The sequence below is a fragment of the Ailuropoda melanoleuca genome, chromosome 2 (genome assembly GCF_002007445.2).
Source record: "Ailuropoda melanoleuca isolate Jingjing chromosome 2, ASM200744v2, whole genome shotgun sequence".
NCBI lineage: Eukaryota > Metazoa > Chordata > Mammalia > Carnivora > Ursidae > Ailuropoda > Ailuropoda melanoleuca.
This window is the reverse complement of record NC_048219.1, coordinates 140,294,866-140,317,388: the sequence shown is the minus strand read 5'-3', so window position 1 is coordinate 140,317,388 and position 22,523 is coordinate 140,294,866. Positions and strand designations below refer to the sequence as shown.

At 37.5% G+C, this 22,523-nt stretch overlaps 1 protein-coding gene across 1 annotated transcript in view; it reads left to right on the top strand.

The window, feature by feature from the left end:
• The window catches only part of SLC25A12 (solute carrier family 25 member 12), a 95,113-nt gene extending 92,109 nt beyond the window's left edge, over nt 1-3,004 (top strand). The window contains exons 16-18 of the mRNA XM_034654736.1: nt 254-412; nt 527-617; nt 1,908-3,004. Coding sequence (XP_034510627.1) covers nt 254-412; nt 527-617; nt 1,908-2,109 — 452 coding nt within the window. The 3' untranslated portion in view covers nt 2,110-3,004. The remainder of the gene's footprint in view (nt 1-253; nt 413-526; nt 618-1,907) is intronic.
• Nucleotides 3,005-22,523: the final 19,519 nt, after the last annotated feature.

The following is a 22,523-nucleotide window of genomic DNA, read 5'->3' as shown; positions in this document are numbered from 1 at the left end:
TTTTTCCTCTTATAGTTCTTTGAGATCATGCAATGTAGCGTGATTTTCCTGATTCAGAAAGAAAAAAGAATTTTGTTCCACACTGACATAGCTAATAGGCTTATGTATCCTTTTTCCATGAGTGCCCAGGCATCTATTTAAGAAACTTTGATTTAGAGCAGTTAAAGTTGCTAATTGTATTGTTAGATGTTAGCAGTATTTGTGTTCTTTATAAGGTACTTTGGATGACTTAAATGTGCCTTTCTCCTGAAAGGTGTGCCTGCTGCTTCTCTTGTGACCCCCGCTGATGTCATCAAGACAAGACTGCAAGTGGCTGCCCGCGCGGGCCAGACGACATACAGTGGTGTCATTGACTGTTTCAGGAAGATACTCCGGGAAGAGGGGCCCTCAGCATTTTGGAAGGGAACAGCAGGTAGGGGCTACGGCCATGCAGAATGGCTGGCTGGTGTTAGGGACTGCTGCCATTACTCACCCATTGGCTTTGCCAGAGTCATGTTCAGTATCCCCATTCCCATCTCTTTTTCAGCTCGAGTGTTTCGATCTTCTCCCCAGTTTGGTGTTACCTTGGTCACCTATGAACTTCTCCAGCGGTGGTTTTACATTGATTTTGGAGGCCTGTAAGTGCAGCTGTTCAATTCCTTGTAAAAGAAAGCACCAAAATGAAAATAGGTCTTTGTTCGGCCTATGGAGGCATTTTTGGAACTCTTAGAACTGGGTAGGACAGAGAATCCTACAGGACCAATGCATTTAAAACAAACAGTGGGCTTGAGAAGCTTCAGTATTAGGGGAGTAAGACCTTGGTAGGGGACATCATACACAGTGTTAAGCAGCGACTTGGGGAAAGTGAAGGCAAGCAGCAAATTAAAATGTTATGTGAATAATTTGTCTTTTTTAGTGTAAGCAAACACAGAGCTTCATGAATTTAGGGCCGTATTATTTGAATTTTATTATATGGCCTTTCCACCAGATATAATGGAAATTTATATTAGTAACACTTTTATGAACTTTCTTTCCAAGACTCAGTCAAGCCTTTTCACACTTCTGAGGCTTCATTATTTATTTTTATTTATTATTAGATAGATGTAGATGTTCTTAGAGCTAACAAACAGAAAAAAAAAGTTCTGAGAGAGGTTATGCCTACGGACCTAATTACTGGTGAGATCTAGGTCAGAAATTGGGCCACTTGAAGCCTGTGCTGGGAAGAAAAGAAATACTTGTTGAATCTGCTGGGTGGGCAAGGTTGTACCTACCGCAAGCAATTATCAGCTTTTCAGCAGATGATCAAATCCCATATCTGGGTCTTCAGCTCATAAACCTTTGACCCTCTTCCTTGCTCAAAGGTCAAATAGGGAATTAGCTGTTGAACCAAGGAGTAGAGGGACTTCTACAAAGTAGGACATAAGAATAGCAATCTTACAATGTCAGGCTTTTCTGTGCTTTCACATTCTGTAAAAGTAAGAATAATACTCATGTCTCTTTAAATTTAGTAATAACCTTCGTGAGTCTACCACTTAAGTTAGCTTTTTAACAATGTCAAGATAAAAGAAAAATGTAAAGTTTTTATGACTGATTTATGCTTAGTGCAGAAAATTTGGAAAACGTAAAAGTATAAAAGAGAAAATCACTTACAATCCTACTTCCCAGAGAGTGTTAATATTTAAGTACATTTTCTTCTGATCTTTTTTCTGCGGATCTATTTATAAATTGAGGCCATTCCTCTTCCAAATAAAAAATGTGAATGTGTGAGCAGCTATAAATCATGAGAAATTAACATAGATGACAAGGAAGTAGCTGGACAAACACTCCTCTTTGTGGCACATGGGTGAGACTGAAAATGTTCTTCTGTCGCCATGTGCCATCTGCATCGGTCTTGAGCACTCTAACCATTGGCTTTTTCCTGTCAACAGCAAACCCTCTGGCTCAGAACCAACACCTAAGTCACGCATCTCAGACCTTCCTCCTGCCAATCCCGATCACATCGGTGGATACAGACTTGCCACAGCCACTTTTGCTGGCATTGAAAACAAGTTTGGCCTTTATCTCCCCAAATTTAAATCTCCTAGTGTTGCTGTAGTTCAGTCAAAGGCAGTGGCGGCGGCAGCTCAGTGATGAGACAACCGTTGAGTGTGGCAAAATGGTGCCCTGGAGAGAGAAGCCTAGAAGAGCAGCCCTGTAATGTATCCAGTCAGCTGCATGGTGCTGACTGGGCTGAGGAGTCAAACTATTCTTTCTATATGACATATACATATATTTGTTTATAAAGTAATCATTTGCCCAGGAAAAAGCAACAATGCAGTTTCGAGCTTTAGTGTGAAGTGTTAAAATGTTTTCTAAGCCTTGGCATGAATTAGTGTTCTAGACTGCTTTGCACAGCTTGCACTTATAGTGACTGTACATATTGTACATCTTTGTACAGAGACATCTTGGCACCTCATCCCAACAAATCACGTTTATAGAATGTAATGCAGTTCTAAGTGGCTTGAAATGTACAGAATGTTTTGAAAGTGTTTTATTAAGAGTCACACAAAAATAAATGTATTAAAATTAAATTCATTCTCTTATTGGTGACTTATGGAAATAAAGCATCAATATTGGATGTATTTAATTCCCAGCTTGTTTTCCATTCTGGAATAAAAAGGTATTTGCTGATAGGAGGCATAATGAGACCAAGTGCTTACACCACTGAGTAAGAGATCCTTTGGAAAAGATGCATGCTAGTGGCTGCCAGAGGACCAGCTAATGACTTGTGTGTGCTGATGTGTTTCCGTTTGTATTTAACGTGTGTAGATTCTCCTCTGTTCATCAGTCAAAAGGCATTTCCTTGATGGCTCCTCTCCTGTCAGTGTGCATATGGAAACAAGGATATCTCCAGCATTACTGACTTAGTTTTGCTTTTCTCTGACACAAGGAAAGGGCCTAGCTTTCAAGATTTAAGGATACTTTGACAATTTTTCTTCATATGAATATGATTCCAAAAAAATAATAAAATGCACACCAAAATGTATACATGTAGTTGGATTTTCCTTCATAAATACACTGATAGTGCTTTTTATTTTGATTCACTACCAGTTCCAGATAACTCATGATCAGGTCTCCCTCTCTCCCACTTCCATAGGAAATTATTTAATTTGGAAAGGGCTATGGGAGTGAGGGGAGGGAAGAAGAAAAAGAGAAGGTATACCTTGTGATCTTTAGTGGGGTCTAGGTTCTTCCTTATGAATCCAAATCCAAACTACTTATTCCAAAAGTCACTCACCAAGGGTGTGATTACTAATTTAGATGTAAACATGCATCTTGACAGCCACATCTACACTTTGCTATTGTACATCAGAATTTACTTTAGCAAAGTGCTTTGGGAAAACATTATTGCTATTGCCAATGAGCCAGGATATGAGAATGTATGCAAATATTTTCAAGGGGCAAACTTGGAGATAGACCCAGTTACTTAGAATCCTACACGGCACTTATCACTTGATGGCTGAGAGCCCTGTAACACAGCCATAGGCTCTCAGGCCCTCAAGGAACAAAAGACTTAGCTTTGAAAACAAGTTATTTCCAAATGTATTCAATTCTCATTGGAATGGAATAAATAGCAATACAGTTGTTTCACTATTACCACCTGTTAAAAATATGCAAGTAGTCCATAGATATGTTTTTACAAAAGATTCGTAGAATATCTGTGTATATTGACCTTTGAACAACTTGGGGGCAGGGGCACCAAGCCCCAGCGCCAGTGGAAAACTGGCATATACTGACTCCCCAAAACTTAACTACTAATAGCCTACTATTGACTAGAATCCTTACCAATAACATAACCAGTCACTTAACATGTATTTTGTATGTTATACGTATTATATATTGTATTCTAATAATAAAGTAAGCTAGAGAAAACATTTAGAAAATCTGTAAGGAAAATACATTACTGCATTAAAAAAAAAAAATCCACATATAAGTGGATTTGAACCCAAGTTGTTCGAGGGTCAACTGTATAGAGTAAGATGTGAAAGTGCCCTTTTTACCCTGCTTCTCCCTTCACCACTCCCTGCCTGAGAGATAATCACTAATAGGTTAGAGTCTAAATTTGTAGTGTGTTTTTCATACATCTGTATATAAAAATATATGTATATATTTATATTTTTAAAACAGGGTTATGTTATGTATATATTGTTCTGTGACTTTTGTTCACTTAATATCTTTGAGACCTTTCCATGAACATTCATAAGGATTTATCTTAATTTTTAATAGCTACATAGGATTCCATTGTATGAGTTATGACACTTTTCATAAATACTCCCTTGTTGATGTTCATTTTTTTCACTATTGCAAGCGCTGCTGTAGTGAGTGGTATACATCTTTTTGTACATGTATTTGGAGTATGTGCGCAAGTATTTCATTAGGACATTTAAATTGGAACTGATGATTCACAAGATATATGGGTTTTACATTTTTGTATATATTGCCACATTGTTCCTCAAAAAGGCTTTACTAATTTACTTTCCTACTGACAGCATATGAGAGTGCCTGTTTTCTTTGTAACCTCGGCAAAAATGGGTATTATCAATCTGACATTTTAGGTAAATCATGACAGGTGATCACTGTTGTTTTAATTTTCATTTTCCTAATTACTTATAAGGTTGAATGTCTTTTTATATTTACAGACCATTTGTATGTTTTCTTATTGTGGAATATACAGAAAGTACATGAGATGTACATGTATGTATGTATGTATGTATATACACACATATTTTAAAGTCATAAAGTGAACACCCATGTAACTACCCATGCCAAAAAATAGAATAGTCTGACACCTCAGAAATTCCCACATATCCTCCCCATCACACTCCTTCTCTCCTTTCTAACACCCGCCCTACTCTTCATTTCTTTATAGTTTTATATCCATATATATCCCTAAATACAATATTTAGTTCCTATTTTTGAAATTTTTATGAATCAAATTATATTGTAGACTTGAGACTTGTTTCTTTTGCTAAACATGTTTATAAGATTCATTCATATAATCATGTATTATATATACTTATTCCATTATATGAATATATTATAATTTTTCCATTTTACTCTGGACATCTGAGTGTTTTCTAATTTGAAGATATTACAGACAGTGCTCCTCTGGATATTTTGTATGTGTATTCTAGAGTATGCATTTTTTTTAAGTTTATTTAATCTCTACACCCAGCATGGGGCTCGAACTCATGACCCTGAGATCGAGTTGTATGCTCCCCCCAGGCACCGCTAGAGTATGCACTTTTAAAAAAAGGACGTATACCTAAGAGTAGAACACAGAGGCACAGGTTTGTTAGATTCTTGCCAGGTTGTGCCACACTGTTTCCCCTGAGATTCTTGTACTGATTTACATTCCTCCAAGGGTATATTGGCTTCTTAATTTTTACGGATCTGTCGGGTGTATAATGTTATCTCATTGTGGTTTTACTTAGCATTTTCCTTACGTCAAATGAGGCTGAATGCCTTTCATATATTCATGTATATTGCCACACTGTCCTTCAGAAAGACTTATTTACTTTCCTGCTGAGAGCATATGAGAATGCCAACATGCTTACTGGATATTGAGATTTCATCTTTGGTGAGTGCAGTACGTGTTAAAGTTTGGTGTCCATTCCCCCCCGCCCCCGCCCAGTAATTTGCAGGGGATTCTGATATATATCCTGGATACTACTCCTTTATGAATTGTTTGCAAAAATCTTTCCTCAATTTGTGGCTTGTCTTTTCACAGTGTTTTTGATGTATTAACATTTTAATATGTTCACATATATTTTTACCTTATGGTCAGCATGTTTTAGATTTCACTTAAAAATTATTCTCTCTCTAGGTCATGAATACGGTTGATATTTTCTTCATAAATGCTTTATAGTTTGGTGTCTCACATCGAGGTTTCATCCTACTTGGAAATGTCTTCTGCATGTGGTATGAGGTAATTTTTTTGGGGGGGGCATCTTTTTATGGTTAGTCTGTTGTTCCAGCACTGTTTATTGAAAAGACTTTCCTTTCCCTACTGCTTTGAAGTGCCTTCTCTGTTATATATTGAGCGTTGATATGTGCAGACATCTCTTTCTAGACTATTTAGTTTTATTGGTCTTTCCTTATGCCAATATACACTCTCTTCATTACTCTATCTTGAAAAAAGTTTTGATATATAGTACTGCAAGTCTTTTCACCTTGTTATTCTTCAAGAGCTTTCGTTTTTCTTGGTTCTTTGCTCTTTCATATCCATTTTAGAAACAACTTGTGAATTTCCTCCCAAAGACTAATAAGCAAACCAAACACACTGAGATTTTAATTGGAGTTGCAAAGACTCTACAGGCCATATCGGGAGAATTTACATCACTATATTGAAACTTCTAATCCATGAACATGATATAATCTCTTATTTAAGTCTTTTTAATGTCTTAATAAAATTTTATTATCATCAGGGCACCTGGGTGGCACAGCGGTTAAGCATCTGCCTTCGGCTCAGGGCGTGATCCCGGCGTTGTGGGATCGAGCCCCACATCAGGCTCCTCTGCTATGAGCCTGCTTCTTCCTCTCCCACTCCCCCTGCTTGTGTTCCCTCTCTCGCTGGCTGTCTCTATCTCTGTCAAATAAATAAATAAAATCTTTTTAAAAAAAATTTTATTATCATCAAAGAGGTCTTGTACATCATGTGTATATATATTCATTTCTAGGGTATGTCATATATTTAGATACTATATCTTTTTTAAAAAGTAATTCCTGGTACAAAGGAATATAATTGAGTTTCCTCCCCACTTTTTATTTTCAAAAATCACAAACCTGAAAAATTTGAAGAGGTAATATGAAACTTTTTGAATATGTTTCAACTAGATTCACTTATCTACATTTTTCCATGCTTGCTTTATCTTTGCAAATAGTTATTTTTGCTGAACCATTTGAAAGTATGTTGCAGGCGACATGGTACTTCATTCCTTAATATTTTAGCAAACATCTAACAATGAAGACATTCTGCAACCAAACACCATTATCACACATTCAAAAAAAAAAGAATCCACAATAACTTCATATTATCTGATATTGTTTAAATTCAAACCTTCCCAGCTACTCCAGAAATGTCTGTTTTCTGTTGATCAATCAGTATTGATGCATTATGCTTGGTTATGCATCTTTAGTTCTTAATTCTGGAATAGTCCCGTGCTCTTTCATTTGTCGGTCCTTAGCATTGTAAGTCATTTGTCTTATAGAGTACCTTGCATTTTTTATCTGATTGTTTCCTTGTGGTATTGTCTAACTTGCCCCAAAACTATAAACTGGAAGTTTAGCGGTATGGTGGCTAATTTTTCTTTTTAACAGCTTTACTGCTGAGGTATGCTTTATAGAGCTATGCAACCATCACCACGATCCAATTTTAGTACATTTCCTTCATCTCCCCAAATGTAAAATATATCATTTTATATTCCCACCAGTAATATATGAATACAGTTTTTCCATATTCTCTCCAACACCTTATTGTCTTTTATTATAGTTACTCAGTGGGTATGAAGTGATACACATTGTGATTTTAACATCCATATCCACATTGACTAATGACGTTGGGCATCTTTTCATGTGTTGATAGATACTTGTGTTTAAGCCTTTTACGTATTTTTAAATTGGGGGGTTTGTCCTTTTATTATTGAGTTGTAAGAGTTCTTAATACATTCTGGAAATGAGTCCTATATCAGATTTGCAATTATTTTCTCCCAGTTTATTTTCTTAATCATGTCTTTGAAATGCAAGAGGGTATTTTTTGTTTGTTTGTTTTTGTTTGGGTGGGGGCAGAGGGAGAGGGAGAAAGAGAATCTCAAGCAGGCTCCATGCCCAGCACATGAGCCGGACATGGGGCTCATTCTCACAGCCCTGAGATCATGACCTGAGCTGAAATCAAGAGTTGGATGCTTAACCAACTGAGCCAGGCAGGTGCCCCGAAATGCAAGAGTTTTAAAGTTTAAGTCCAATTTATCAGTTTTTGAATTCTGTGGATCATGCTTCGGTGTCATCTTAGACCTCTGCCTAAACCAAGATTTTCTACTGTGTTTTCTACTGTGTTTTCTTTGATAAATTTTCTGTTTAGCTCTTATATTTAGATCTGTGAACTATTTGGAGTTAATTTTTGTGTACAGTATGAAGGGTCTAAATTCATCTTTGTGCATGCAGCTATCCAATTGTCTCATATCTTTTCCCTAATGAATTGTTCTGGTACTTCCGTCACAAATGAATTGCCCTTACATGTTTATTTTAGGACTCTTCATTCTGTTACATTCATCTGTTTTCACTGTACTTACACCAGTACCATAGTTTCTTGAGTGCTAAAGCTTCATATTAAGTTTTGAAATAGGAAAGTATAACTTCTCCAGCTCTGTTCTTTTTCAAAATTGTTTTGGCTGGATATTTTCACTTCCATATAAATTTAGGTTAGCTTGAGAATTTCTTCAAAAAAGTCAGTTGGTATTTTGATACAGATTTTGTTGGATCGGTAAATCAATTTGGGGTGAATTGCCATCTTAATCTTTACTCTTCCAATCCATGAAGTTGGAATCTCTACTTATTTAGATATTTAAAAATTTCAGCTATGTCTTGTTTTCAGTGCACAAGTCTGGCACTTCTTTTAATTTATTCTTAAATATTTTATTGTTTATGATATTTTTATTTTTTTTAGTTTTTTTTTTTTAAGAAAGTGTTTTTTTTTTTTTTAAGATTTTATTTATTTATTTGAAAGAGTGAGAGACAGCGAGAGAGGGAACACGAGCAGGGGGAATGGGAGAGGAAGAAGCAGGCTGCCAGCAGAAGAGCCCGACGTGGGGCTCGATCCCAGAACTCCGGGATCACGCCCTGAGCCAAAGGCAGACGCTTAATGACTGAGCCACTCAGGCGCCCCTATGATATTTTTATGAATGGAATTTTTTTTTTTTTAAAGATTTTATTTATTTATGCAACAGAGATAGAGCCAGCCAGCGAGAGAGGGAACACAAGCAGGGGGAGTGGGAGAGGAAGAAGCAGGCTCACAGCGGAGGAGCCTGATGTGGGGCTCGATCCCATAACGCCAGGATCACGCCCTGAGCCGTGCCACCCAGGCGCCCCTGGAATTGTTTTCTTAATTATATTTTCAGATTGCTATTACTATATAGAAATACAACTGATTTTTCTATATTGATCTTGTATCCTGTGACCTTGCTGAATTCACTTATTAGTTTTGATAATTGGGTTCTGTTTTCTATATGTCTCATATCTTTCTTTTTGTTCCTATCTTCCTCCTTTACTGCTTTCATGTGTAGAATAGATACATTTACTAGGTCTACTAGGTATTTAAATTTATAGCTGTAATGTACTATTTTAATTCCTTTGTTTTAACTATTTTTAAAAAATACTTTTTTTTCTAGAGCAGTTTTAGATTCACAGCGAAATTAAGTGGTATTATAGAGATTTTCCATATGTACCCCCTGTATGTCCACATATGCATAGCCTCCCTCATTATCAACATCCCCCATCAGAGTGGTACATTTGTTATACTCAGTGAACGTACATTGACACATTAAAGTCACGCAAAGTGCATAGTTTACTTAGGGTTCACTCTTGGTGTTGCACATTCTATGAGTTTGAACAAAGATATAATGACATCCATCATTACAGTATCGTACAGAATATTTTCACTGCCCTAAAGATCCTCTGTGTTCCACTTATTCCTCCTTGCCTTCCCTCAGCCCCTCAACACCTGGTAATCACTAATCTTGTAATTTCCATACTTTGGCCTTTTCCTGAATGTCATATATTTGGAATCATATAGTATGTAGCCTTTTTCAGATTGGCTTCACTCACTTAGTAATATGTAATTAAGAATCCTCCATGTCTTTTCATGTCTTGAGTACTCATTTCTTTTTAGTCCTAAATATTTCATTGTCTAGATATACCAGGGGTTTATCCATTCACCTGCTGAAGGATATCTTGGTCGCTTCCGGTCTTGGATATTATAATAAAGCTGCCACTATAAACATCCACGTGCAGGACATAAGTTTTCAGCTCATTTGAGTAAATACCAGGGAGCATGACTGCTGGATCATATGGTGAGAGTTAAGTTTAATTGTGTAGGAAACCACTAAACTATCTTCCCAAGTGACTGTACCATTTTGCATTCCCACCAGCAATTGAATGAGAGTTCTTATTGCCCCACATCCTCCTCAACACCTCATCTGATGTTAGTGTTCCAGATTTTGGTAATTCTAATAGTAGTGGTATCTCATTTTTGTTTTAATTTGCATTTCCCTGATGATATATGATGTGGAACATCTTTTCGTAAGTTTATTTGCCATCTGTATATTTTCTTTGGTGAGGTGTTAAGGTCTTTGGCCCACTTTTTAATTGGATTGTTCACCTATTTTTTAAGAGTTCTTTGTATATTTTGGATAACAGCCCTTTGTCAGATGTGGCTTTTGCAAATATTTTTTTCCAGTCTGTGGCTTATCTTCTCATTATCTTGACATTGTCTTTCACAGAGCAGAAGTATTTAATTTTAATGAACTCCAGCTTATCAATTATTTCCTTCATGGATTGTGCCTTTGGTGTCATATCTAAAAAGTCACCACCATGTTCAAGGTCACTTAGGTTTTCTCTGTTACTTTCTAGGAGTTTTATAGTTGCATGTTTTACATTTAGTTCTCTGATCTATTTTGAGTTAATTTTTGTGAAGGATGGAAGGTCTGTGTCTAGATTTTTTTTTTTTTTTTGGTATGTGACCGTTCGGTTGTTTATTGAGAAGACTGTCTTTGCTCTATTGTATTGCCTTCCTCCTTTGTCAAAGATTGGTTGACTGTATTTATGTATTTAGACCATTCTGACCTCTCTATCCTGTTCCATTAATCTGGTTTTTTTGTTTGTTTTTGTTTAACAATACTACTGTCTTGACTCCTGTGGCTATATACTAAGTCTTGAAGTAGGGTGGTGTCAGTCTTCTTTGTTCTTTAATATTGAGTTGGCTATTTGTCTTTTGCCTCTCCGTATAAACTTCAGATCCATTTGATGTTATCTACAAAATAACTTACTGGGATTTCAGTTGGGATTTCATTGAATTAGTCTAGGTGGGAAAACCGACATTTTGACAATGTTGAGTCTTCCCATCCATGAACATGGAATATCTGTTTATTTCATTCTTTCATTTTGCTCATCAGTTTTATAGTTTTCCTCAAGTAGATCTTTTTACATATTTTGTTATATATAAATATTTCATTTTAGGGGTGCTAATGATAATGGTATTGTGTTTTTAACTTCAAATTGACTTTTGTCAATATCCGTTAACTTTGCTATATTCACTTATTAGGTCCGGGGAGGTTATTTTTTTGTCACTTCCTTCATATTGTCTATATAAGCAATCATGTTCATTTTCAAACCAGCAGTTTTATTCCTTCCTTCCCAATTTGTATATCTTTTATTTCCTTTCCTTGTCTGTAGTGCATTAGCTGGTACTTCCAGTACAGTGTTGAAAAGGAGTAGTGAGAGGAGGCATCTTTGCCATCTTTCTCTTAATGGGAAAGCTCTTCCATCTTAGTGGGAAAGCTTTGTGTTTCTCACCATTAGGTATAATGTTAGCTGTAGGTTTTTTGTGGATCTTTTTTTTTTTTTTTTAATCAGGTTGAGGAATTTCTTTTCTCTTCCCAGTTTACAAAGTTTTTTTAAAATCAAAAATGTGTGTTCAGGATTTTAAATGCTTTTTCTGCCTCTGTTGATATGATCATGTGATTTTTCTTTAGCCTGTTTTGATGGATTACAACGATTCTCAAATGTTGACCAGTCTTGCATGCCTGGGAAAAAATCCCAATTGGTTGTGGTATGTAATTCTTTTTATACATTGTTGGATTCAATTTCCTAATATTTTATTGAGGATTTTGCATATATATTTATGAGAGATGGTAGTCTATCCTTCTGTTTTCTTGTAATGTCTTTGGCTTTGGTTTTAGGGTAATGCTGCCTTATATCATGAGGAGGGAAATACTCCTTCTTCTACTGTCTTCTGAGATTGTAGAGAACTAGTAGAATTTCTTCCTTACATGTTTGGTAGGATTCATCAGTGAACCCTTCTGGGTCTGGTTCTTCTGTTTCAGACAGTTATTAATTATTGATTCAATTTCTGTGATATGAACCTTTTCAGATTATTTCTTTTGTGAGTTTTAGCAAATTGTGTCTTTCAAGGAATTAGTCCATTTCATCTAGGTTATCAAATATGTGGGCATAAAGTTGTTCATGGTATTCCTTTATTATCCTTTTAATGTCCTTGGGATTTGAAGTGATGTCCCCACTTTCATTTGTTATTAGTAATAATTCCTTTCTTTTTTTAGCCTGGCTAGAGGTTTATCAATATTATTGATCTTTTTAAAGAACCAGCTTTTTGGTTTCATTGATTTTTCTCTATTGATTACCTGTTTTCAATTCATTGATTTCTGCTTTAATTTTTATTTCTTTTCTAATGCTTACTTTGGATTTAATTTGTTCATTTTCTAGTTTCCTAAGGTGGAAACTTAGATGACAAATTTTAGATCTTTCTTCTTTTCTAATATATTCTCAATGCTAAATTTCCTTCTAAGCATTGCTTTTGTTACGTCCCGTGAATTTTGATGTTTTCATTTAATTCAGAATATTTTAAAATTTCTTTTAGATTTCTTTTTTGTTTTTTAAAGATTTTATTTATTTGACAGAGATAGAGACAGCCAGCGAGAGAGGGAACACAAGCAGGGGGAGTGGGAGAGGAAGAAGCAGGCTCCCAGCGGAGGAGCCTGATGTGGGGCTCGATCCCATAACGCTGGGATCACACCCTGAGCCAAAGGCAGACGCTTAACCGCCGTGCCACCCAGGCGCCCCTAGATTTCTTTTTTTGACCCACGTATTATTTGAAATATGTTGTTTAATCTCCACGTATTTGGGGATTTCCAGTTGTCTTTATCTTATCAATTTCCAATTTAATTACATTGCAGTCTGAGGGTAGATATATGATTTCTATTCTTTAAAAATTTTCAGTGTGTTTTAGGACTCAGAATGTGGTCTATCTTGGTGAATGTTCCTTATGAGCTTGAGAAGAATGTGTATTCTGTTGTTTCTGGATAAAGTAGTCTACAGATTATTGATTATATTCAGTTCATTGATGGTGTTTTGAATTCAATGTCTTTACTGATTTTTTGTCCTGCTGGATCTGTCCCTTTCTGAGAAAGGGATGTTGAAGTCTCCAACTATGATAGTGGTTTTATGTATTTCTCTTTGCAATTTTATTAGTCTTTACCTCAAGTAGTTTGATGCTGTGTTAAGTGCATACACATCAAGGATTATTATTTCTTTTTGGAGAATTGACCCTTTTATCATTATATAAAACCCTTTTTAATCCCCAGTAACTTGTCTTGCTTTGAAGTCTTCTCCGTCTGATATTAATATAGCTACTCCCGCTTTCTTTTGATTAGTGTTGGCATGGTATTTTTTTCTCTACCCATTTAATTTTAATTTATATGTGTCTTTATATTTAAAGTGTGTTTACTGTAGACAACACATAGTTGGGTCTTCTTTTTTGATCAGCTGTGACAATCTTTTTTTTTTTTTTAAATTTGAGAGAAAGAGAGTGTGAGTTGGGGGAGGGGTCTCAACCAGACTTCCCGCTGAGCGCGGTACCTGCTGTGGGGCTCGATCCCATGACCCATGAGATCATGACCTGAGCCAAAATCAAGAGTCAGATGCTCAACTGACCGAATCACCCAGGTGCCCCACAATCTGTCTTAATGGTGCATTTGTACCACTAATGCTCAAAGTGATTATTGATACATTAATAGCTCCCATATTTGTTACTATTTTCAATTATTTGCCCTTTTTCTTATTTTTACCTTTCATTTTTCTGCCTTTTTTGGCTTTAATTGGGCACTTTATATGATTGCCTTTTTTTTTTTTTAAGATTTTATTTATTTATTTGACAGAGAAACAGCCAGTGAGAGAGGGAACACAAGCAGGGGGAGTGGGAGAGGAAGAAGCAGGCTCCCAGCGGAGGAGCCTGATGCGGGGCTCGATCCCATAACGCCGAGATCATGCCCTGAGCTGAAGGCAGATGCTTAATGACTGAGCCACCCAGGCGCCCGATATGATTGCCTTTTCTCCTTTTTATATCAGTCCTACTTTTTTTTTTTTTTTTACCTTTTTTAGTGGTTCCCCTAGAGTTGTTTTTTTTTTTTTTTTTTTTTTTTTTTAAGATTTTATTTGAGAGAGAGAGAAAGAGATCAGGAGCAGGGGGGGAAGGAGAGAGGGAGAAGCAGACTCCCTGCTGAGCAGGGAGCCTGAGGTGGGACTCATCTGAGGACCCTGGGATCATGACCTGAGCCGAAGGCACAGGCTCAGATGACTGAGCCACCCAGGTGCCCTCCCCTAGTTTTCAATATAAACTTATAACTAATCCAAGTTCACTTTCAAGTAATATTATGCCACTTTATGGGTAGTGAGAATACTTTATAATAACAAAATAATCCTAATTCCTCCCTTTTGTCCCTTCATTGCTGTCATTCATTTCACTTGTACATAAGCATACACACACAAACTATTACATAGTTGAATATAGTGTTGCTACTATTTTTGAACAAAATTATCTGTTAGATCAGTTAAGAATAAGAAAAATTAAGTTTTTAATTTTACCTTCACTATTCCCTCTCTGATGCTGTTCCTTTCTCTCTGGATCAGTGTTTCAAACCTTTATCAATTTTTTTCTCTCTAAAGAACTTCAAGTATTTTTTGCAAGACAGCTCTCCTGGAAAAAATTCCTTCAATTTTTGTTTTGAAAAATTTTTTTTTCGTTTTTTTGTTGTTGTTGCTGTTGTTTTGAGAAAATCTTTGTCTTCACTTTTGAAGACCACATTCTGGGTCCTAAAACACCCTTAAAATTTTTAAAGAATAGAAATCATACCATTTCTGCTTACTTAGCTATGCTACAGAATTCTGGGTTGGTGGTTTTTCCCCCTCTCAATACTATTTTACTCCTCTCTCTCCTTCCTTTTGTGGTTTCTGAAAAGTTGGATGTTATTCTTAAATCATTTTTCACCTATAAGGTTGGTAGCAATTTGTCAACTGCTGTTCAGGTTTTCCTACCCTGGCACTGGTTCCCATGGAGATAACTGCTCCAGTATATTATGGTTTTCTGGATTTGCCTGTTTCTCCAATTTGGGGGACAGTGGCTTGCACTTTGACCTTACTTCCCTTATGGATCTAGGAATAGCTGTTTGTTCAGCTTTTTACTTGCTATTACGACAGAGTAGCAATTTCTAAATTTCTTACATGCAGGACTGGAAACTGGAAGTCTAAAATTCTTAGTTCAAAGTAATTTTTTTTTGTCTTCGTACATTCTTGTCAAAGAGAGGCCTGATGCCAGTAGTGTTAACTTGTATAAAACTTGTTTTCTTTAGCTTCTGGCAGCTTTTAGGATTTGTTCTGTAGTTGGTATTTTGAAATTTTCCTTTTAAAACTTCATCTGGTTCTATAGTGACTGGAGATGAACCCTTTTAATCCTAAGACTTTTTAGACCAAAGGAATCTCTGCCACTCGATTTGTCTCTCTACATTTTCTCATTTATCTCCTTTCTGTTTAGGTAGATGTAATTTAGCCTTCCTTCATACTTTCTTTTAGCCTTCCTTCATACTTTCTCCAATGATACTTCTAGGTTGAGTAATGGGAGACACCTTGTGATCATCCTCCTGACAGTTTTGCTTTTCAGCTGTATCCCTCGACTATTTGGCCTGGCTTTTGTTATTGTTTTTTTAAGTTAGTGGCTCTGATATCCTCTTCTATGCCTTTGGGATATTAGAGTTTTTTAGTCTGTGGACTTTAAAAAAAATTTTGTTGTTTGGGCCTTTCATGTTATTGGCTTTCTTGAAATATTTCAGTGATTCATGGTTGCAATTTATTTAGTTGCTCATTTGTGTGTTGGAAGAGTTTCTTTTTGTGTGTGTATTTTTTAAGATTTTATTTATTGAAGAGAGAGAGTGCATGGCGGGAGTGGGCGAGGAGCGGAGACAAAGGGCCAACAGACTCCACACTGAGCATGCAGCCCAACGCAAGGCTTGATATGAGGACCCTGAGATCATGACCTGAGCCAAAACCAAGAGTCGGATGCTTTTTTTTTTTTTTTAAAGATTTTATTTATTTATTTGACAGAGATAGAGACAGCCAGCGAGAGAGGGAACACAAGCAGGAGGAGTGGGAGAGGAAGAAGCAGGCTCATAGCGGAGGAGCCTGATGTGGGGCTCGATCCCATAACACCGGGATCACGCCCTGAGCCGAAGGCAGACGCTCAACCGCTGTGCCACCCAGGCGCCCCAAGAGTCGGATGCTTAACTAAGCCACCCACCTGTGGATGTTATCAGAGCCCATGATGGGAGTGGTGGGCTGTGCTGCCAGGTGAATATACACCAGTATTTTGATTCTGGGTATAGGGTGCTCTTCTGCTGTTGAGGATGAGCAAGTACCTGGGGGGCACTGCCCTGCTTCTCCAGTTCCAATGGCTCCACTTACTGTTATGTTATAGGTTGGGTATAGACATCCCTTCCGCCTACCACTTGGCCCATGGTGGGGGAATGGGACTTGGCTATTGTGCATCAACTCCCTAATGAATCAGCCTGCCCAGCACCCATTGGTACCCTCCTGCTCTCTGCATCTGTTGATTCTAGGTTCTAACCCATTCCTCTGTTTGTAGTATTTTTTTTCTTTTAATTTTTTTTATTATATTGTTAGTCACCATACAGTACATCCCTGGTTTCTGATGTAAAGTTCGATGATTCATTAGTTGCATATAACACCGAGTGCACCATGCAATACGTGCCCTCCTTACTACCCATCACCAGTCTATCCCATTCCCCCACCCTCCTCCCCTCTGAAGCCCTCAGTTTGTTTCTCAGAGTCCATAGTCTCTCATGCTTCATTCCCCCTTCTGATTACCCCCCCTCTTTATCCCTTTCTTCCCCTACCGATCTTCCTAGTTCTTATGTTCCATAGATGAGAGAAATCATACGATAATTGTCTTTCTCTGCTTGACTTATTTCACTTAGCATTATCTCCTCCAGTGCCGTCCATGTTGCAGCAAATGTTGAGAACTCGTTCTTTCTGATAGCTGAGTAATATTCCATTGTATATATGGACCACAGCTTCTTAATCCAGTCATCTGTTGAAGGGCATCTCGGTTCCTTCCACGATTTAGCTATTGTGGACAATGCTGCTATGAACGTTGGGGTGCATATGGCCTTTCTCTTCACTACATCTGTATCTTTGGGGTAAACACTCAGTAGTGCAATGGCTGGGTCATAGGGTAGCTCAGTTTTTAACTTTTTAAGGGACCTCCACACTGTTTTCCAAAGTGGCTGTACCAACTTGCATTCCCACCAACAATGTAGGAGGGATCCCCTTTCTCCACATCCTCTCCAGCAACTGCTGTTTCCTGCCTTGTTAATTTTTGCCATTCTAACTGGCATAAGGTGGTATCTCAGTGTGGTTTTGATTTGAATTTCCCTGATGGCTAATGATTTTGAACATTTTTTCATGTGTCTGTTAGCCATTTGTATGTCTTCATTGGAAAAGTGTCTGTTCATATCTTCTGCCCATTTTATGATTTGTTTGTTTCTCACATATTGAGTTTGAGAAGTTCTTTGTAGATCTTGGATACCAGTCTTTTATCTGTAGCATCATTTGCAAATATCTTCTCTTTATTGGTTTTGTGTTGTAGCTTCGCTTTATTTGCCTGTAGCTTTGATTCCATCTGCTTTTGATGTTTCTGGCATTTGTCAAAATTTCTACTCTTTTGCTAGCCCCTATTTTTCAGTGCTGTAGCAGATTTTCTTATTTTTCTTTTGCTTTAGCACTTTATATACGATTTAGCATTGAGAGGGCTTGTAGGTGGTTGGTTCTGTCCTGTCTGCCATCTTGATCCAGTCTTACTACCACTTTAAGAAAACAAAACAAAAACACTTTTGTAGCCTTTCTTTTATTACAGTTAATTTCCTTGAAAGGAACTAATGTTACAGTGGCTTCTGGGGTGGTCCTCTAGTAATAAAATACGTCGTACTATTATCATTCACAGAAAGTATTGTTTATAAGGAACTACTGAAATATCAGCTCTTTGCTTTCTAACATGCACAATTTTGTGATGCACCTATCAATACTAAAAAGCAGTTCCTAGCAGTGAATACTCTTAGGGATCATGAAATAGTTTTAGTGAACTCATTTTATTTGCATTGAAAGATTAGGGATAATAGAACTATCTTAAAAACTACTCAGTTGGTCAGGATCATAGTGGTGTAAAATGTCCTTTTTGTCATCCTTTTATAACAATGAGTTAGACATCCAACAATGAACAAAAGCAGCGTTGTGGGAGTTGTGGGAATAAGCACCATCTGCCAAGGGACCTGAGAGGTGTTGCCTACCTGCACATCCAGCAATAGGCAGACAGACCTTGTTACAGGCTACAGAACCAGCAACACTGCCTCAAACTGTCTTGCTGCAATAAGGGACAAACCTGGAGAGTGCTGTCCTAGGTGGATATGCATGGATGACAAAGAATTCACAAAAATCCAGACTTCCCAAGAGGAGATTCCAGCACACCATGGAGGCAGAGAACACAAGTTTGGTTCAGTATGGACTATAAGTGGAACTTTGACAAAGCAGCACTGCACAGGGCTGAACTATCCAGCAATGGTAACTCCTCCCACGGGGGAAGGAAAGCAGTAAGTGCCTGGCTACCCCAGTGGTGAGGGACCTTTATGGGTGGTCTGGGAAAGAGCCAGATAAGAATATCAAAGGGCATTAAAGGAATGTAGTTCCTGCTGACAGTGCTCAGGAAGTCTGCCCACAAGCCTCTGGGCGTGATTCACCCAAATTTCATCCCACTGGGTCGGGTCCATAGGCAACCCCAATACCCCAAGGGCTAAACCAACACCTCCACCGACCCTGCAGCCAGCGCCTTATGCATCCTGGAGTGCAACTGCAACAGTAAGTTGAGTAAACACCCATCAGAAAGACCAGGATAGGTGAGCTAGGGAGAAACCACAAACTTGAGCTATAGCACCACCTTCTGGAAAATGAGAGGATTCCAGTAGGCCCTGGTAAGTGATAAGAACCAAGAAAACCACAAAACCTTAAGAATTCCGCCATAAAAGGGACAAGAAGAGTGTATGTAACCAGGTATATCTATACAAAAGCAGAGAAAACCCCGAATATAACCATACCAATGAATAGTATACCCCATCCGAAAGTAACTGGTAAAGATTTAAGGAGATGTCAGCTACTTCGAATGTGAAAGGAGCAAGCCCAAATACAGAAACATGAAAAATCAAGGAAACACATCATCACCAAAAGAAAATTTTCCAATAACCATGCTCTCAAAAGTATGGAATTTTGTGATCTGATAATTCAAAATAGCTGTTTTGAAGAAACACAATGAATTACAAGAAAACTCAGACAATTCAATGTAATCAGGGGAAAAAAAATACATGAGCAAAATGAGTTATTTACCCAAGGGACAGAAATCATAACCTAAAAGAAAATCTGAAGCTGAAAATTCCATGAATGAAATGAAAAAAATGCAACAGAGAGCATCTGCAGGAGAATAAAAGCAAACAGAAGACAGAAAAAGTGATTTAGAGGACAGGAATTTTGAAATAACACAGAGTAGACGAAAAATGAATAGAAGAGAATGAAGAAAGCCTGTGTGATCAATAGGATTCCATCAAAAGAAAAAAAATTAGAATAACTGGGGTTCCAGAAGGAGAAGAGAGGAAGAAGGAGCAGAAAATTAAAGAAATAATGGTCAAGAACTTCCCAAACCTGGGGAGAGATTTGGACATCCAAGTTCATGAAGCTAACAGGTCACCCGAGGATCTCAAAGCAAAAAAACCTCTAAGACACATTATAATAAAACTGTTAAAAATCAAAGATAAAGAGAGAATCCTAAAAACAGCCAGGGGGAAAAAACCTGTAACCTACAGAGAAACTCCTGTTAGGCTATAAGCAGATTTCTCAGCAGAACTATACGTCAGGAGAGAATGGAATCAAAGTGTTGAAAGAAAAAAAATCGCAGACCAAGAATACTCTATCTGGCAAAGTTACATCTCAGATATGAAGGAGAAATATTTTCACACAAAAACTGAGGCAGTTCCTCACCACTAGTCCAGTCTTGCAGTAAATGCCGAAAGGAGTTCTTCAAGCTGAAAAGACACTAATCAGCAACATGAAGACAGGAAAACACACTGGTAAAGGTGTTGTACGTGCAGTATATGTATATACAATCAATCAGAAAACTCTAATTCTGTTATAGAATGTTTGTTAACCACTTAACTATGGTATAAAGCTTAAAGGGGAAGAGTATTAAAAATGACAGCTACTGGGGCGCCTGGGTGGCTCAGTTGTTAAGCGTCTGCCTTTGGCTCAGGGCGTGATCCCGGAGTTCTGGGATCGAGCCCCACATCAGGCTCCTCCGCTGGGAGCCTGCTTCTTCCTCTCCCACTCCCCCTGCTTGTGTTCCCTCTCTCGCTGGCTGTCTCTCTCTCTCTCTCCATCAAATAAATAAAATCTTAAAAAAAAATGACAGCTACTGTAATTTGTTAATGAATAAACAATATAAAGCGTAAATGACTACTTCAAAATATAAAAAGCAAAAGCAAAAGGATGAAGCTTTTTTAGGCAATTCAAGTTCAGTTGCTATCGGCTTAACATGGACTCTTTTACCTATGAGACATTTTATGTAAGCCTCATGGTAACTTTTACAAAGCAAAAACCTAGAATAGATTCACAAAAGATCCAGAAAGGTCACCAATTTACAAAGGTACGCAGAAACAGAGGGAAAAGGAAGAAAAAACGGAAATACGAAACAACTGAAAACCAATTAATAAGATAGCATTAGTAAGTCCTTACCTACCAATAATTCTAAATATAAATGGGTTGAATTCACTAAACAGGCAGAGTAGTTGGATGGATTAAAAAAAACCCAACTATATGCTGCCTACTAGAGACTCACTTCAGCTTGAAGGACAAAAAAGCTCAAAGTTACAGGATAAAAATTAGCATACAGAATCAGTTTGCATGTCTACACACCAATACTGAAACATCTAAAAAAATAAAGCTATCCCAATTTACAATAAAATAGTTAGGAATAAATTTAACCAAGGACATGAAAGATCTGTACCATGAAAACTACAAGATTTTGATGAAAGACACTGAAGTCACAAACAAATGGAGAGATATCCTATGCTCATGGATCAGAAGAATTAATAGTTAAAATGTCCATACTACCCAAAGCCATCTACAGAATTGGATACAAACCCTATCAAAATTCCAATGACATTTTTCAAGAAATAGAATAATCCTAAAATTCGAGACCACAACTAGCCAAAGCAATCCAAAAAAAGAAATAAACCAGAGGCATCTCCCTTCCTGATTTCAAACTATAGTACAAAGCTATAGTTAAAATAGTATGATACTGACATAAAAACAGACACATAGACCAGTGCAAGAACAGAGAGCCCAGGCATAAACCCTTGCATACACAGTCAACTAATATTTGACAAGGGAGCCAAGAACACTCAGTGGAAAAAGAAGTTCAACAAATAGCATTGGGAAAACTGGTTAACCACATGAAGAAAAATGAAATTGGACCCCTTATCTTACACCACTCACAAAAATTAACTCAAAATGGATTAGTCTTTTTTTTTCTTAAGATTTTTTATTATTATTTATTTATTTGACAGAGATAGAGACAGCCAGTGAGAGAGGGAACACAGGCAGGGGGAGTGGGAGAGGAAGAAGCAGGCTCATAGCAGAGGAGCCTGATGTGGGGCTCGATCCCAGAACACCGGGATCACGCCCTGAGCCGAAGGCAGATGCTTAACCGCTGTGCCACCCAGGTGCCCCGAAAATGGATTAGTCTTAAACAGAAGATCTGATACCGTAAAACTCATAGAAGAAAACAGGGAAGAAGCTCTTTCAATTGGTCTGTGCAATGATATTTTGGATATGACCCCCCAAAGGACGGGCAACAGAGGCAAAAACCAACAAGCAGGACTACATCAAACTAAAAAGCTTCTGTACAGCAAACAAACAATAATTTAAAAAAATGAAAAGGCAGGGGCGCCTGGGTGGCACAGCGGTTAAAGCGTCTGCCTTCGGCTCAGGGCGTGATCCCGGCATTGTGGGATCGAGCCCCACGTCAGGCTCCTCCGCTGTGAGCCTGCTTCTTCCTCTCCCACTCCCCCTGCTTGTGTTCCCTCTCTCGCTGGCTGTCTCTATCTCTGTCGAATAAATAAATAAAATCTTAAAAAAAAAAAAATGAAAAGGCAACCTATGGAATGGGAGATATTTGCAAATCATTTATCCAGTAAGAGGTTAATATTCAAAATATATATAAAGAACTCATACAATAACAAATCAATAACAAACCCCCAAAAAATCCAATTAAAAATAGGCATAGGAACTAAATGTTTTTCCAAAGACATATAAATGACCAACAGGTACAT